This window comes from Panthera uncia, chromosome X (genome assembly GCF_023721935.1).
Source record: "Panthera uncia isolate 11264 chromosome X, Puncia_PCG_1.0, whole genome shotgun sequence".
Lineage (NCBI taxonomy): Eukaryota > Metazoa > Chordata > Mammalia > Carnivora > Felidae > Panthera > Panthera uncia.
The window spans coordinates 120,905,352-120,922,536 of NC_064817.1; the positions used below are offsets into that span (position 1 = coordinate 120,905,352).

Sequence of the window (17,185 nt, forward strand, 5' to 3'; positions counted from 1 at the left end):
GGATGAGCACCGCATGGGAGACAGGCCACAGCCGCCCCGCCACCCGTGCCCTGGGCCCTCAGGCTGCTCGAGTACCAGGCCCTGTTCAGCAGAGGGCACCTGCCGAAGCCAGTCAGGGGTGGGGGGAAACGCCAAGGTGGAGCCCACTGCGAGAGTGGGCTCTCAGAGCAGGTAAGCACACCCCACACGGGCCCAGGGTTGCAGGCAGCAGAGGGGGCACCCTCCCCACCACCTAGCTCTACCCTAGGCCAGTCATAGGTGACCGTCAAGGGCAAGTCTCCTGCCTTAGCAGGCATTAGTCAGAGGTCATCCCGCAAACCTTCAGGAGGAAGTGGGGCAGGGAGCGACTTGTGGCACTCTGCCACGTTCCGTCTGTCCTACAATGTGATGGAACAGGCTCAGAGGAGGCGGGCAAGCCTGCCACCCGGAAGCGCCACCGGTTTACTGAGTCTCTCAAGCTTCCCTGGGCCCAGTGGCCAACCCAACAGGTCAGACGCGCCCCAACCGGCCATAAAATAAGGCCTGCCTGGGGAGCAGGAGGCAGAGGGACAGAGAGAGCAAGTGTGGGCCTGGGCGCAGCCTGGGAGGAGGGAGCCCTTAAGGAAGAAAATTTTTCTTCAGGAAGAAAATAACCTGAAGGCCTCCAGGACCAAAGCCTGAGGGTCTCTATCAGAGCCACCTGCTGCTACCTTCCTGGTCACTCCCATGAGGGGAGGAGGAGACGGCCTTCTGGTGGCCTCAGTCACACACATGAAGCGCAGTTGCATAACAACAACCTTTATTGCCCCCGAGAGAAAAATATACTCTGCCTGCTCCAACCACCCGCCTGCAGGACCAGAGACAAGGGGCCCCAAACAACATAAGACACAAAAGAGGCTCAACCCAGCGGGAAGCAATGCCTGCCTCGTGCCTGGCCGGCCAGGAGGTAGCAAACCCATCCTGAGCAGGCAGAACCGGGTCCCCTGTGGTATGCCGGGACAGCGTGGAACTGTAAGCTGTGCAAGGGGATGGAAGTGGTAGGGGGCGAACTGAAGTAACCAGTGAGGCCGGGCCGCAGGCGGCAGCAGCGGGCACCGGCCAGGTGGCAGGCAGGGAGGAGCGGCCTCACTCCTCCTTCTTGTCCGTGGGACCATCTACCGCTGCCTGGAAGGGACAGAAACCACAAGGCAAGGGGTCGGCAGGGTGCACCCCTCCCCTTCACCCTCTAGGCCCTCCACCCCAAAGGCCCAGCTTGCTGCCTTCTCCCCAAATGACAGGTACCAGGTGACCAAGGAACCCCACCCTTCAGTGCACTCCAAGTCCTGCCAGGGTGGGAGTGGCCCTGCTCTACCAAAAGCTGTGACCCTAATGCCAAGCAGAGGGGTGCAGCTGGAAGCCTCTGTTGTCACTCTTCTCTGAGAGGGGCTGGACCCCACACCAACACCCCGTCTCGGGCCCATGGCAGACTCGGCATTCAAGTCCCCCCCAGGTCCCAGTTCAGGTCCTTCCCAATTCTGCACGCCTTTTACAGGTCCTGCTGGTGAGCATGCCCTACACTGGGGCCATCGGTCCTCCTCTGGGGCCTTCCTCATCACCCACTGTTGCGGCCCAACTCGGACGGCCAAGCAACACGGCAAACTGTCAGAACTCAGGGGTGTTTACTTGCCCCTCACGCCCAATTTCTGGGCCACCTGAGCTCCCGGATCGGATCATATGAGGACTCAGAGAGGACCTGGGGTGGGGGGGTAGGTGGAGGGCCCTGTTACAGGAGAGCTGCCAGTCCTGGACCTTCCCGGTAGAAGACTTGAACTAGAATCAGGGGCCCCACACCACAGACCAGGCGCACAAGTAAGAGGAGCTCCTCTCAAAGGAACTGACACCAGGCACGGGGCTGGGCCGGCCACAGTGCAGAGGACCCATGGCTGAGGCCACTTTAGCAAGTGGCTGCCATCTGCCAAGCCACACCCCTCTAGGCTGAAAACAGGTTCCAGCTGCTGGGCCCAGACTGGCACTGCTTTGGCAGGCTCTTCTCTAGACCCAGCCTCAGCAGCAATGGAGGAAGAGGGGGGCAGCGGGAGACAGAGCAGCCAGTCTGCCACCGGGGTCTCTCAAAGGCTCTGCCGGGCAGGCTAGGCCGGGGATGGGCCTGCTCTGGGCCTGCTCAGGGCGCGGGAGGTGTGGGGGGAGGCGGGAGGTTCTGATCCGACGCAACAGAGCAGACCAGCATGCTGACCTGTAACTTCGCGTGCTCCTCCAGCAGGCGGTCATACTCCTTGGTGAGGCCCTCAGACTGCTTCCGCATGGCCAGAGCCTCATTTTCAGCTTTTTCTAGTTCTGCCGGTGACGCAGGTAAGGAGGAAAGGGAAACAGAAAGACAGGGGATTAGGGAGTAAAAACCCACTTGCGGGAGACAGCAGACACAGGCCGAAATCTGTCCTCACTGAGGTTGTCTAGGAGACGGCTCCTTTCAAGAAAGCTCCCTGCCGGCTGTCATGAGAGCCCCCAAAGTTGGGGGGGTGGGGGGTGGGATGGCCACCACGGCTGGGGGAAGCGGAGAAACACGAAGGACCCCCTAGCCCCTTTGATGGAGGAACTCCAAGTGGCTCTCAGCACGGCTGACTTCAGGGAGGCCGAGGGTGTGGGGCAAACAGTCTGAGAACGCTGAGGTGAGAGCAGGAGGCAGGGAGTAGAATCCCATCCTCAGAGCTGACGGCAAAAGGCGTGTCAGGTGGGGCCTTCAGGAAGGGAGCAGATGAGCTCACAGCAGGTTTTTCAGGAACGCTGCAAGCAGCTCTGGCATGGCTTCTTTCTATCCCCGCCCCAAGGACCCTGGGGATGCCACCGCCTGCACAGAGCACCCGTCCCCAGGCCTGGTGCTGGGTGAGGTGCTCCGGAGTCAGTCTACAAGCACCCCGGAGCTCCCCGGGCCCCCAGACGCACGCTCTACCACCGAGCCCCGACAGCTGGGGCTGCGCCTGGCTGGTGGGGTTGGACAAGCAGGGTATCACTGGTCTGTTTTCACCCAGCTCCTGAGCCCAAGCGTGCGTTTGTTGTTAACACTTTGGCAAGAGGGGGACAGCCACCACGAGTGAAAGTTCTAGACTCTCAGGGGCCGGGGGACACCTGAGGACAATGCTCACTTTGCTTGCTGATGTCCAGCTCGTCCTTGAGTTTCTTCAGATCGGCCTTCAGGCTCCTGTTCTCTTCTTCCACCTTCTCCTCCTCGGCATCCCTACCGTCCAACTTGACTCCGCCAGCAGCAGCTTCCTAGGAAGAACGCCAAAGGCACGGGTTACTTGGGAGGGAGAGAGGCAGGCAATCCAGCTCTGTCTTCCCCACTGAGTGTGATTCCTCAAGCTGTCCCAGGCACCTGCCCCTTCAGAAATGTCAGCACAGAACTGGGCCACTGCTTCTCCCCAGCCACCAGGCAGAGGGAAGGGCCAGCACGGCCACCTGCTGCACTCCACAGGCCATACACCCAACCTCTCTTTCTCAGCAGCTCTGCAGAGTTTACCTCCGTCCAGTGACTCAATCCGCTGTCATCCGTTTTTGCCAATCACCCCTAAGTGACCAATGCCCTCCCCGCCTCCGCCCAGGCTCCACAGCTCGCTCCGGCCATGGAGCCCCAAACTCATCCCTGCCCGTGCAATCCCATCCTGTCTATGAGCCCAAGTCCATCCATCCATCTCCTTCCCAGCTCCACAGACACCTCACTTCCTCAGACAAACCTTTTAAGACTGGCCGCCCCCCCCCCCATCCCTGCCTTGTCCCCAGCTGATACAGTCCTCCGGAGGCCACAGGCCTTACCGTGCATTCTTCTCTGTTAGCCTGCCCGTGGTTCACAGCATAGGGTTCAGCTCATTAGAGAGTCAGTGTTACCAGGAAAAAGTCTGGCCCGGATGTAGCACGTAGAGACGAGGGAGCAACAAGGGTGTCCCTCTCCCTGCGGAATCCCCCAGGCCCCTCCCATACACGCCCCCACTGAGAACCTTTCCCTTCCAGCCAACCCCTCAGCTTTGCCCACACCAGCACTGTCCCACGTTCCCCAGCCCAAGAGGCCAACAGTGACGCTGTGGCCCGTAAGGAATGTCACGTGACAGAGTCCAGCAGGCAGAACTCACCTTCTTCAGCTGGTCGTTCTCTTCCATGTACTTCTTGGCCGCCTCACTAGCACTCTCTGCCTGTTTCTTAAAGGCTTCGTTGGAGGCCAGCAGTGTGGCCTGCTGGGAGATGAGAGTCACCAGGCGTCTCAGCAGGCTATAATTGAGAAAGAAAGGAGAAGTGAACAAAAGAAAGCAGGAAAAATGGCTGGCACGATCTTCTCTTGGTTGTTCCTGCCCCAAGCCTGCCTCCAGCCTAGACCTGTCCTCTTAGATTGCCAGGGCAGCCAAGCAAGATGCCGCCAGCCTGGATCTGGCCACACAAGGGAAAAGGTGGAGCTTGCGAGCTGTCTTCTGCCACTGGAATGATTAATACTGCCCCAAAATGGCTGCTTGAAGCTCTAAGGCCGTCCTTCGGTCCTGATGGTGTGGGAAGCAGCACAGTGACAGGGTACCTTAGGCCAGGCCTAGCTATGGCCGGAGGACCCTGAACCTGCCCCTGTCCAGGTCGGCGCTCGGGTATTCCAGAGAAGCCACGGCACCATTTTCCTTGCCGTGAAGTCAGGCTCGTCGTGATAAACGATGAGAGCAGCTAGCATCTGGGGGCATTTCCAACTCATGGGCCAAATCCTCACACCCACCTGATACTGTAGCAGAATCACTGCCCCCGTTTCACAGAGGGGAAACTGGCTAAAGCAACCACTCGACGTCAAGAGCCAAAAACGGACACGGCAGAAATCCCCACTCCAGTCTCTCTGACCACAAGGTCCGAGCTTGGAACCACCACCCATTCTCCATTTGGAGGGAACTGCTCCCAAGCCAAATGAGAGAAACACAGAAAGGACTCCTGGGGCTAGGGAAGCAGAAAAGGAAGAATCAGGGCCCAGACACACACCTCAGGTCCAGACCCGCCAACGAATGGCAAATAGGTGGCAGCTGGGGGTCACGGGCTGCTGCATTTCCCCCGACGGCCACCCCTGCGCTTGCTGTGTTGCCTGATGGGAGGAGAGGGGAACTGGAAAAGGCACGGCTCCAACAGTAACAAAGGAGACGGGTCCCACACACCTGGGACACAGGCCCAGGCCAGCTACAGCTACGAGGAAGGCGCTTACGGGCACCCCTGGGGAACAGGGAAAGACTCCGCTTTGTGCAGGATGTTTCCACAACAAAGTGCTTGCTCAGAAGAGACAAGACAGCCTTGGATGCCTGCTCCCAGACCATCCTTTCCAAGCACCTGCCAGCCTTCGCAGGGTTCTCGTGGATACCTGCTACTCAGATGGCCCGAAGGGATGGGGACAGAAACCACGTGAGCTGCCCTGCTGGCGCTGGCCCCCAGAAGAGTCCCTGTCATGAACAAGCACTTGGGTAAGGGGTAGGGGAGGTGGGCACACAGGGGCCCTCATATGCCCCTCGTGCTTCCTGGTTTGCAGAGAGGCTCCAGGAGCCCCTGGCAGTATGGGGAAAGCCAGGCTGCTGGTTCCTGGCAGGAAGGGAGAGTTTCCAATGACATGTGCTCTCTAAAATTAGCAGCTGGGACCTCGTGGCCCAGGGCTCAGGTTTCCCTGTCTCAGCCCCTGACTATACAGGGCTGGAGCCCTGGAAGTAGAAGGAACTCCCAAGCACCCCAGAAGCCAGAGAAAAGCAACACACCTGACTCATGTCAGCAGGGCAGAAATCACTGGAAGGACCCAGAAAGAAAGGCAAGTCTGACTAAGCCCCAACCTCTTAAACCTCCCAGCAAGGAGTACTCAGGCAGCTCTGAGCAGATTCTGATGATGTGGAGGAAGCCCCTCCTCCCAGATGGACACGGCCTGGGGGGAGGGCACGTGTGCCACCTGGTGGACCCAGCAGGCAAAGATGGGGCAAGTAAGCCCAAGAGTGACACACCCCCTGTGTCACGACAAGGCCAGGCAGGGGGCTGACGTGAGAGGGACTCCAGCAGCGCTCTAAGTGACCATGGCTACCACCCCCACCCCGGTCATCCAGGGAGGCTGGGTCCAGAGTGACTGTGGTGATGACGCTAGCGACACAGCAGGAGCCCAGCTCTCCTCAGCACCCTCCCAGCATGTCCCCAGCTATGGAGAAGCAGGGTTACTAACACAGGCCAGGGAAAAACCCCGAAACTAGCACAAGAGCAGTGCAAGGAGCTTCCCGAAACCTCAACCTGCTCCAGCCCCGCCCGAGCTCACCGCCCTTAGTGAGGATCACCCCATTCGGTGCGAGACAGAAACCACCAGGGAAGGCACCCTCCGGTACCCCGCCCCAGCCCCTGATCTCTCATCCTCTGGCTCCCTGTCAGACCTGTTCCTCCAACCCTGCCCTGGTCGGTTCTGGTAATTCCTCCCTCCAGGAACCTGGCTCTCAAGGAGCTCTCCCTCCTGCTGGCCCAAGCCCCTCCTCCTCTTCTCCCTCCTTTCCTCCCTCCATTCGGCAGCCCACCAACCTAAGACCTGCCCTGGCCAACTCAGGGGCAGGACAGCTTCTGGCCTAACCACCAGATCAAAGGAGTGCCCTGGAATCCCTGGGGCGCTTATTCGTGGCACTCGGTGCAGCTGACAGGTTGCCTTCCTTGTGGGAGTCTCTCCCGCCTCGGACTCAAGCAACCCTCACCACCCACTGAACTCACCACCAACGGGGTTGATCTCACACTAAACCCCTACATCTAACTGCCTGCTAAAGGGCGGCTCCAGAGGGGCCCCGAAACATGCCCCGCTCAGCATGTCCCTGGGCGGGCCGTCCCTGCACCCCATTGTGCTGAAGGACATTGCCAATCTACCCACACTCTGCTTGCACAGCACCTTGCACCCTTCTCCTTCCACCCCCAGCCCCCACCCAGTGCCATCCACGTCACCTCCAGACAATCTCCCAGTCGTCCCCACTGCCAACGGCGATGGTCTCAATACTCCTTTCCCCGGGTGATTTTAACAGCTCCTGAGAGCCTCCTCCCTATCCACGACCATCCGACTTTGCAATCCACACCCCAGAAGCAAACTAGAGTGGTCTTTCCCCAGGACAATCTGATCATGTCACCCCTCTGCTTCAAGCCCTCTGATGCCAGACCCACCGCGGGCCCTCTCCCCTCACCACCCACGGAGGCTCTGCTCCAGTAACACCCAATGGCCGGGCATTCTTGGAACACGCCAGGTTCTCGCTTGCCTGCTCTCCATGCCACCGCACCCCAGCCCGCGGCAGCCTTTCCTCTTCTGTCTCAGAACGCCCACCGCCAAGTCACATCCAGCTCAACCACCACCTTCCCAAAAAGCCTTTCCTGACCCTCCTGGGTCTTCCTTTCCTGGTTCTCCCACAGAGCCTCTGCACACCCCCACGTGGCCGTGCTGCGTGGCCACGCTGCTGTCACTCTGTTCTCCCCCTTACCACCTCTCCAAGTCGTCATTTGTTCCCCGGGGCCCTGGCTCCCCCCCCGCCCCGCCCAACTCCACTGTCCCTCAACCCAGCCACACTGACAAGGACACAGGCACAGAACTTGCCACTCAGTCGAGCAACAGGGTGACGGGAAACAGTGGTGGAGAGATGCCATGTAAGACCGTGCTGATGAGCAAGCCAGGCTCGTGACTGCAGTGGTAGCTAAGAGGCAGGCGGAAAAACACTCATCACCAAAGCCGGGGGGCCCAGGGCCAAGCCAAGAGCAGTGAGCCCAGGAGCCGGCCTTCTGGAAGTGCCCCCGCATACTGGGCCCGAGTTCTTGCCTCCAACCTGCCCGTCAAGATCCAGCTGCGCCACTACCCCCGCGGCCCTTCACGGCACACCAATGTGCTCTTTTATGAGTTCCCTCAGTGCTCTGAGTCTCCATCAGGCCCCAGACCTAGGACAGAGCAGACACGGGAGAAGAGCTCAGCTTCAGAATCTCCAAATCTCAATAGCCTAAGAGATGCCAGGCAGGACAAAACACTGATGTACTCTTTTCTGTCTCCTGCCCCTTATCCTCCATCACACTCTGCTCCACTGCCCAAGAACTATGATGCAGGCACGTGACTGTTCTTAGCCATCCACGTCTGGACAACACACGAGAACCCAGGAGCCAAAGGGATTTCCCAAAGGCACAAGGCTGACAGGCCCAGCATCCGGAATAAATGCACCCAGCGACAGAGGGGAAAAGCTGGCACACAAACCTTAAGAAAATCCAGATGTCTCCTTGGCAGATAAACGTCATCCCCAAATACCTGAATTCAACTCAGCTTTCTTACAAAATGTTTTTGGACACTGAGCAGTGCTCTCGTGCTTTTATAAAAGGTTGAGTAAACAGGGAACGCGGGAGAAACAGACTCTCTGTGTGGACACTAAAGAAACAGTGCCAACCATATCAAGTGGGGAAGACATGGTTCTTACGTGCTTTGCACCAATCCTGTGTCCCTCTTCTGGGCAAATGGGGGAGGCAGACAGGGGCTTAACAGGAAGTGGGGTACAAGCAAGGGGAGGGTCCTCCCAAGGTCCAAATGGAATATTCCATGGTTGTGGCAACCCCCCCCCCGCCCCCATGACCCTGTTGCTGATCCTGCCCACTTAGCATTTACCAGGCATCTCCTGGTGCCATGCCCTCGGGTGAGTTGCGTCACTGGGTCACCAGGACCCCACTATGGGGACAAGTAGGCAGGCAACTCCCCTTCACTCCGCTGCCCCTGTGCAAGTGGGCACAAGCTAGTGTCACAGTGCCACCTGTTGACTCTCCGGACTGACTGCAGCCTGGCGCCAGAAAGGAGCTCCACAGGGTGGATTCTGGGTGACCCCAGCCTGCCCACCTGTCCAGGAAAAAACATACAGGAGGAAAAGGCCATCATGGAGAGGAACCAAAAGCCAGGTGATGCCCTAGCAAAAGGCTTCGGGGAAAGTAGAATGAAAGTAACAGTGCAGAAGCGGCCCCAGGAAACTCACACCCCAAGAAGCCTGGAGTCATGAAAAGAAGGCCTAGAAAACAGCAGGAAGAGTTGACTCAAGATCCAAGGACAGTCTTTCCAGAGGGCCTACCCGAGAACACCCTTGCATACGTGCCTGACCTTCCTCTTAGCCCTCAAGCACAGAGGCTATAGAAAATGGGGAGGCGGGGCACAAGGGTCAGGGTAAATGCCAGCGCCTGTAGCAACAGCCAGGTGGTGCTCGCCCACCCTGAGGCCAGTGAAGCCAGCTAGAGGGGACCCGGGTGGAAGCATGTGGCTGTCCACCCCAGAGAACTAAAGAGAAGCAACGGACAGGAGCGAGCTGTGCTGCTGGGGGTGGGGGGACTATCGTGTTGCCTTCTTGCAACCAGCTATCCGATAGGTTCTGTGTAACCTGGAGAACAGAGAGCAACCGAATGAGGGCAGACGGCCAGGACTCAAACATGCCGGTGGTCCACCTGGTGACCGCAGAAGTCAAAGGAGCGGGAGGGAGGGAGCCGTCAGCCCTGGATGTGCCCAGCACGGTAGTAACTAGAGTCCAAAGGAAACAAGGCAGTGCCTCCAGCAGGCAATGTGCCGCGCTGGGAGCGTGGGAAACATGCTTGGACCAGGGCATCAAATTAAAGGATGAGAAGTGGTTTCAGCTACACAGTCCTGTGCGAAGGCCACCAGCCACATGTCCTTTTCAGTTTAAATGAATTAGAATGACATTAAATGGCCAAGTCCAGCTCTTCAGTGCCACCAGCACGCTCTGGCAGCACGAGCAGTTCCGCCCTGCAGACAGCTGGTAGAGGGCAGTGCAGGGAGCCCTACTGGTCCCTTTCCATCCAGAACCCTGCTCCCGGCTCCCACACCCTCTGCCTCAGAAAGGGGCCCTCCTGGAAGGCCAGGCTTTCAATGACCTTGGAGCCCAGAAGGAGGAACCTCTGTGCACTTGGTGCTCTGCCCCAAAGAAGGAGATCATTCACCGTTTGCTTTTAGAGCACAAGGAAGGGAATTCTTCAGGCCAAATCAAGTAGCTGAGCAGACAATCTGGATTTTAAAAGTCCACGCTTGTTCCGCGAGGCTTTTTCCGAGGCGTGTCAGACGGTCCTGCTGGGACAGTGTGTGAAGAAGTCCCCGTCTCCTGCTTCAGCACAGCCCCCCCACCAGAGCCCCTCCTGGCCCAGCACCCGCAGGACACTGCATGCCCCTACAAGTGGGCGGAGTGGGCCTTGGAGGGGGCGCTTCCATAAGACTTCCTCGGTGTCCAGGTCTGCAGCGCTGTCCTGGTGTCCAGGTGTCCAGATCTGTTCGTACCCTCAGAAAAATGACCGCAGCCAATACAGCCACCGATAGAGCAGTGGGGCAAGAGGAACTGAGGACCAAAGCCGTGCCCGGACTTCTGTGACAAGGCCGCCACCTAAATCACTCCATCTTTCAGCAGGCCTGAGCATCAGGATTTTAAAAATCCCTTAGTTGCCTCACCTAGATACCAATTTAAACAAACTATAAAAAACCCCAACCCCGGGGCGCCTGGGTGGCTCCGTCGGTTGAGCGTCCGACTTCGGCTCAGGTCATGATCTCAGTCTGCGAGTTCAAGCCCCGCATCGGGCTCTGTGCTGACAGCTCGGAGCCCGGAGCCTGCTTCAGATTCTGTGTCTCCCTCTCTCTCTGCCCCTCCCCTGCTCATGCTCTGCCTCAAAAATAAATAAAAACATTAAAAAAATTTTTTAAAAAAACCCAACCCCAAACCTACAAGGTAATCAAGGATACATGAATAGTCACTAACAAGATTACATGACAAAGCTGTTACCATAAAGTCCTTACTATTGCTTATGACTTTAAGTTCCTCTCTTTGCAAAGAGACAAACCTAAATTTTGCTTTGCCCATAAACATGAGATCTGGGATTTGCTTCAAAGTAATCCACGGCGAGGGGACCCTGGCGGTGGGGAGCGGCCACGAGGCACTCACTGCTGAAATCGCACTGGGGCGCTGGGGCGGGGGCACGGCCAGACTCCTAGTCCGCCTCTATAAACGGTCGAGAAAAAGAGCAGCAGCCGGTGCGGTGGCCCGGGCTGAGAGCCCCCGAGCACCACCTCACTGGGTGCCCTGAGGATGCCCTCCCCCGACCTTCTGCTCCGGCTGCAGTGCCTTTCCCGCTCCACTCCACCAGCCCCGTGCCCGACCAGGGTCACGAGGTCCCTGAGGACCAAGACTGGGCCTTCTCGTTGACTCTCCACCTGGGCTTGGCACAGCCTACCGCACAGTGAGGAAAAGCCCACAAGAGTCTAGCCCTCCTCGAGGTGATGCGGAGAACAGCTACTATTTACAAAATACTCCCTACGTGCCAGAAACGAGGCTGAGAACATCTCCTGAATCCCCTCAACCCCCACCCCAAGCACACAAGGAGTACCCTCATCCTCGCTCTACAGATCCAGGGAAAGGCTCAGGGAAGTTGCTTACATGACTTACCTGAGGTCACCGAACAGCCAGGAACAGACCCAGGTTTCCAAAGCCATATCCGATTCCCAAACCCACTATGGTCACAGCAGCCTGCCTCTCAGGGCCGCCATGGGTCATTACGGGGGGAAGGGGAAGCGGCCAACGGTCAGGGCAGGGCAGCAGAGCCCAGGCCGGACGCAGGCCCCTGCCCGGCACAGGCAGGCGGCTCGGCTCCCCTCACCTTCAGCACAAGCCCCGGTAGTCACGCAGGCAGCAACTGTCCGCAGAGCTAGAGGCTGGCGGTAAGCAGGGCTGGCCTGAAGGCAAAGCAGAGCCCTTGCCCGCCTCAGAGGGTCTGGATGAATTCTACCCTGGGGGTTAACAGGGACTCAATCAGCTTCAAACAAGCAACCCAGCCCCTAGGTCAGTGGCCATTAAGGAGAGAAACTTGGCAGAGAAGCAGAGGGGTAGCCCCATCTAGACTAAATGCAGCGACACAATCCAACCCAGAGGGGTACACAGAAGACAAGAGATCCCTGTGGACCAAATTCAGGTCGTTACACGTTGTGGGGTCCAGGGGTCCTGGGTCTGGATGGTGAGCACTACTTTGGTCCCGACCCGGACTGACATTTTAGCAAAAGCAGAGGAAAAAAAAAAAGTGTGGCCCTCTGAACACTCAAAACAGCCCAGCAGGAGCTGCTGTGCGGCCACAGTCCCAGCGACTCCAGAGGGATGATGGCCAGCTGCCAGTCTCAAGTGGGGAAGCAAGAACCGAGGAAAGGGGTGTGAGATACCAATAGACTGGACAGAGCCTGCAATTGCCCAAATCTTTACTAAGCAGCAACCTGCACGTATCCTTGCCACAGACCAGAGGACCCAAGTGTGGTGCTGGGGCCAACAGCCATCCGCATCTTCTGGGGGTCCACGCGCTGTTTTCATAACGCCCCTGGGGTCTCTACTGCGGGAGCTCGGAGACCGGAGAGCTGGGCTTCCAATCTAGAACGCCTGCCCAGACAGTCTGCCAGGTTCAACCCGGACAGAGGTCTAAAACTGTCCTCACCTGCCCACAACGCCTTATTCAGTCCCTAGTGGTTTAAGCAGCCCGTGGTGTGCACCCAGCCCCTCGGCACAGAGCTGATCAGCCTGCAGCGGACGAGCCCAGGTTCCCGTGCCACACCTCACAGGCTGCCCGGGGCCTTGGAGGACAGCCTTCAAGGCCAGCGAACGGTGCGGAGCAGGCCTCACAGAGCAGAGTCGGGAGAGAAGCTTCAGGAAAGCATGAAGAGGCAGCAGGCGTTAGCTGGGCCATCAGGGGAGAGTGGGGAGGGGGGCTTCCAAGCAGATGCCACAGAAACACTTGGGAAAGGGGAACCACAGAGCCAGCTCATGACATATAGAGGCCAAGGCAGAGACTGTAGAAGGCTGCAAAGGAGGGGTCACGTCCCGAAGGAGCTGGCTGTCAAGCCTCTACACCAAAGGTGCTGTGGAGGGACGGAATGAAAGGAGGGGGTGGTGGGATCAATCCTCCGTGTCAGGAAGATCACTTGTCTGGGGCTACGGGGGCACAAATGGCATCAGGAAGCCCAGCTGGGATGAGAGCAGTGCCGCCATGGCAGTGGTTCCAAAGATGAGGAAGGTGGGCTCGGGAGGTGGGATCCCTAGGCCATCAAAGGGGGACGGTCTCAGTTCTGTAAGGTGAAGAGTTCTGGAAGGTGGCTGTACGACAGTGTGTATGGACTCAACAGTACTGCACCGTACGCTTCAAAATGGTTCCAACGGTTAACGTTATGTGTACTTTACCAGGATTAAAAAAAAAACAAACCCACAGAGACAGATCACACGGGACAAGGAAAAATGGCAGAGCACCTTCAGGCTTCTGGGTTGGGACAGCAGTTCTCAACTCTGTGGCCCAGCCCAAAGAGAAAGGAGCACGAGGACCCGGGAAGGGAAGCAGCTGCCCACATCAGCGCCGCCATGCAGCAGAGAGGGGACCCATGCAGCAGAGAGGGGACGAAAGCCCAGACCCCGCTCCCACCCCCTGCAGCCCACTGCTGGAGGGAAGAGCAGGCTTGTTTAAGGATGTGATGCTTTCTTTAAGCCCCAGGCCCTTTTCCCCAATTATAAGGAGTGCTCAACCCAATTCCAGCCACCCAACGTGCTCCTGACCCTGCTCGGAGCCAGTGCCATGAGCAGCCTCTCTTCTGAGCATCGCTCTCTTCCTCCGTGGTCCCCACATCCACTAACCTGCACTGCAGTCTCTGGGTCTCTATCCTGGTCTTACCTCTCCTGGCATCTGTTTCCATTTCACTGCATCTCAATCCCAGGGAGCGGCCACCCTGCCGGCACTTCCCTCTACCCATCCGTCAACCCCTCCACGAAGCCGCCCACGGCCCATCCTGCTGACCGGCCGCCCTTTGCCTCCTTGAGCCTGGTCCTCATTCCTTCCAGCGAGCCCTGCCAGCTCCCTTCCTTCCAACGCATGGGTCTTCTGGCACCGCCACTCTGCAAGCGCCCCCAGCACAACCGCCAGCCCCTCAGCCTCAGAAACCCTGCTGGCTCCTCCCCTTCTCACCTGCACCTCTCCGACCTCCCTCAGCACCCCTGCTACTGTGCCCTGCCTCAGGCCACCGGCAGCTCGCTCTCCCACAAACTCCGACTCGGTCTCCCTCCATCTGGACTCTCCCACCCACTCCAACCTTTGCACCGTTGTCAAACACGGACACGCGACTCTGGCCAAGATGCAGTGCCCTCTACCACACAGAGGTCAGGTGCAAGCTCAGGAAGCAGCGTTCAAAGCCCCCTACCCTAGCTCTCACCACACCTGACCCATGCACCCCACACTCAGCCGAACTTCCTCGGGTTCAGGGGCCGAGCCGGCACCTGACAGTGCAACATGTGCAAACACGGAACGAAAGAGGCAGAGGCTTCAAACAGGATCAGGAGACCCACAGCACCTGGCCTGAGGTGCGTGCAAAATGGCAACTGAGGGGTGTTTTCAAGGTTTATGACCAGAAAAATGGGGGAAGATGGGCTTGATGCTCAACAGTGGATAACTGGTTAGACACGCAATAATGCTGGAGAGGCAGATCAGTTGTTCTAGAACGATGCTCATGATAAACTTGGTAGAAAGAAAATGCAAGTTCCCACATGGCAGCTACTGGTTGAGCCCGCCTTTTAAAGAAAAGTTTTTTAATGTTTATTTTTGAGAGAGAGAAAGAGACAGTGTGAGCGGGGGAGGGGCAGAGAGAGAGGGAGACCCAGAATCCGAAGCAGGCTCCAGGCTCTGAGCTGGCAGTACAGAGCACGACACGGGGCTCAAACTCACAAACCGTGAGAACATGACCTGAGCCGAAGTTGGACGCTTAACCAACTGAGCCACCCAGGCGCCCCAGAGCCTGCCTCTTTTTTTTAAAAAATGTTTATTTAGAGAGAGAGAGAGAGAGAGAGAGAGAGAGAGAGAGAGAGAACGCACCCACATGTAAGTAAGCAGGAGAGGGGCAGAGAGACAGAGAGAACCCCAAACAGGCTCCTGTCAGCTCAGAGCCTGACGTGGGGCTCAAACTCACAAACGGTGAAATCATGACCTGAGCCAAAATTAAGTCTGATGCTCAACCAACTGAACCCTCCAGGCACCCCTGCTTGGGTGTGGTATATAGAATGCTTAGCAAGTGGTAGCTGCTATCAGGTGTAAAAAACTCTTAGGAAGATACACAGCAAAGGTATAGGTCAACAGCGGTTACGGGAATAATAACATTTCAAAAAATTTATTTTATGTATTTAAAGCCTCATCTTCCTCCAAGGACTATGTGTTACCAGATGGCAATAATCTTCAGCTGTATGAAAGGGACGGAGAGAGTCGTCAGACTCGTGAAAGCAACACTAACAAGGAGGACATGCAGGAAGGTAGATTTTAGCTTATAAACGGCACAGGAGCCTTTCTACCAAAAGCTGGGCAATAACTACTTGGGGGAAAAAACCAGCCCACCATCTGGTCTACAGTCAGAGGCGGGCTGAAAACCGACAATCTGATATTGACAGCTCCCACCAATGCAGACGAGCGGCTATCTGAGCAGAGGATCAGACTAGGTGTGAGCTTGGGCTCGGGCCACTTAGAACTTGTGCGACTCGGGCCACTTGTCTCTTCACTGATAAGGCCCACAGAACAAAGCCGGATTATTAAAGTTCTTCCTGGGTTTGAACGGAACCAGAACCCTAATGAGCCACACAAACAGCTCACACACAGAGGTGAGGTCACAGGGCCACACAGTCTTAGAGACAAGCCCTCATTTTAACAGATGAGAACACGGAGTGCCAAGAGGGGAGGAGCCTATCCAAAGCCACACCCTGACCTGGGGGATCCAGTCTCCTGACTTCCCAATGTTGAGTCCTTCTTCAGACGCTGCGACTCTAAGTGTGGATCTGTACGGCGTGGCACCCCAGGCACCCTCTCCAGCCATAACTCCAACAAAGAGCAGGAAGGGCTACTCATGTGCAGGCCTCCCCCAACTGCCTGTCGTCTTCTCCTTTCCGTGGCAACAACCCGGCACTGTCTCGTGGCAAGTAATGCTCACGTGTCCGCTGAGCGACGACTGTGAGTGGGAACACACAAAGCAACTGCCATAATATAACCAAACCCGACCCTGCAGAGAGAGATCTCTCTTGCTCATTCTTTTGGAGGTTTGCATACAGCTGACAGGAGTTAAGTGGTTCCGGGGCGCCACGATGAGTCAGCTGGGAGAACACGCAACTCTTGATCTTGAGGTCATGAGTTCGAGCCCCACCTTGGGTACAGAGATTACTTAAAAAGAAAAGAAAATTCTTAGGGGCGCCTGGGTGGCTCAGTCTGTTGAACGTCTAACTCTTGATTTGGGCTCAGGTCATGACCTCGTGGTTGTGATCAAGCCTAGCATCGGGCTCTGTGCTGGGTGTGGAGCCTGCTTGGAATTTTCTCCTCCCCACCCACCCATTTGTGTATGTGTGCACTCTCTCTAAAAAAATAATTTTAAAGTAAAAAAATAAAAAATGAATTTAAAAATATTAAAACAACATGCTCAGGGGGCCCACAGACAAAGACACGTAGAACAAAACAATACAAGGAGGCAGCCCTCCACGTAGGGCACACAGTAGGTGCTAACAGACGAGACAGCCGTTCTTCAAAGGGGAAAGTGCTTCAAACGTCACAGGGCAGACACAGCATGGTTTCTGAACCAAGCAGATAAACGAGGAGAGCAAGAGAGCTCTCCGAGTGTTTTAAATGCCTTCGACTGTGTCCAGACACAGAGGACTCCTATCCCAGGTAGTGAAACTGCACAACACGGCCACAACTGCCATCCGCTGGTGACCTCTGGGGTACTGCGCCTGGGTAGATGTGCCAGGGCGGTGCCGTCCAAGCACTAATGTGCACGGGGCGGGGAGCAGCCGGGAGCTTGCTCAAGCGCAGGCCCTCACCAGAAGGCCGGGGGCAGGTCTGGGGATCTGCGTTTCCAATAAGCTCTCCCTGGGCTATAGGCGGTCAGAGCAGCGAGGCGCCAGGGGGAACAGGACACCACGGATCCATTTCCAACGACTCGAGAGAGTTCAGAGGCAAAAAGGAACACAGTGCCTGGGAGGACTGACGTGGGAAAGTGGTTTCTAATACTAAATATTTCAAACCAGCTCACGTATCTGGGAGCAGGGAACTGGTTAAACGCACAATGGTCCCCTCACATGACTGACTACACGACCGTTAAAAACAAGAGAAGTCTGCATGAGTCATTTGGAAAAATCACGAAGATAGATCATTGAGTGAA

The 17,185-nt window shown here is 57.0% G+C and overlaps 1 protein-coding gene across 1 annotated transcript in view; it reads right to left on the reverse strand.

Moving 5' to 3' along the window:
- Positions 1-761: 761 nt before the first annotated feature.
- Positions 762-17,185, reverse strand: part of BCAP31 (B cell receptor associated protein 31) — a 29,999-nt gene continuing 13,575 nt past the window's right edge. The window contains exons 5-8 of the mRNA XM_049644472.1: positions 4,101-4,236; positions 3,120-3,246; positions 2,213-2,313; positions 762-1,143 (exon numbers count right to left, since the gene is read on the reverse strand). Of these exons, the coding sequence (XP_049500429.1) occupies positions 1,105-1,143; positions 2,213-2,313; positions 3,120-3,246; positions 4,101-4,236 (403 nt within the window). The 3' untranslated portion in view covers positions 762-1,104. The remainder of the gene's footprint in view (positions 1,144-2,212; positions 2,314-3,119; positions 3,247-4,100; positions 4,237-17,185) is intronic.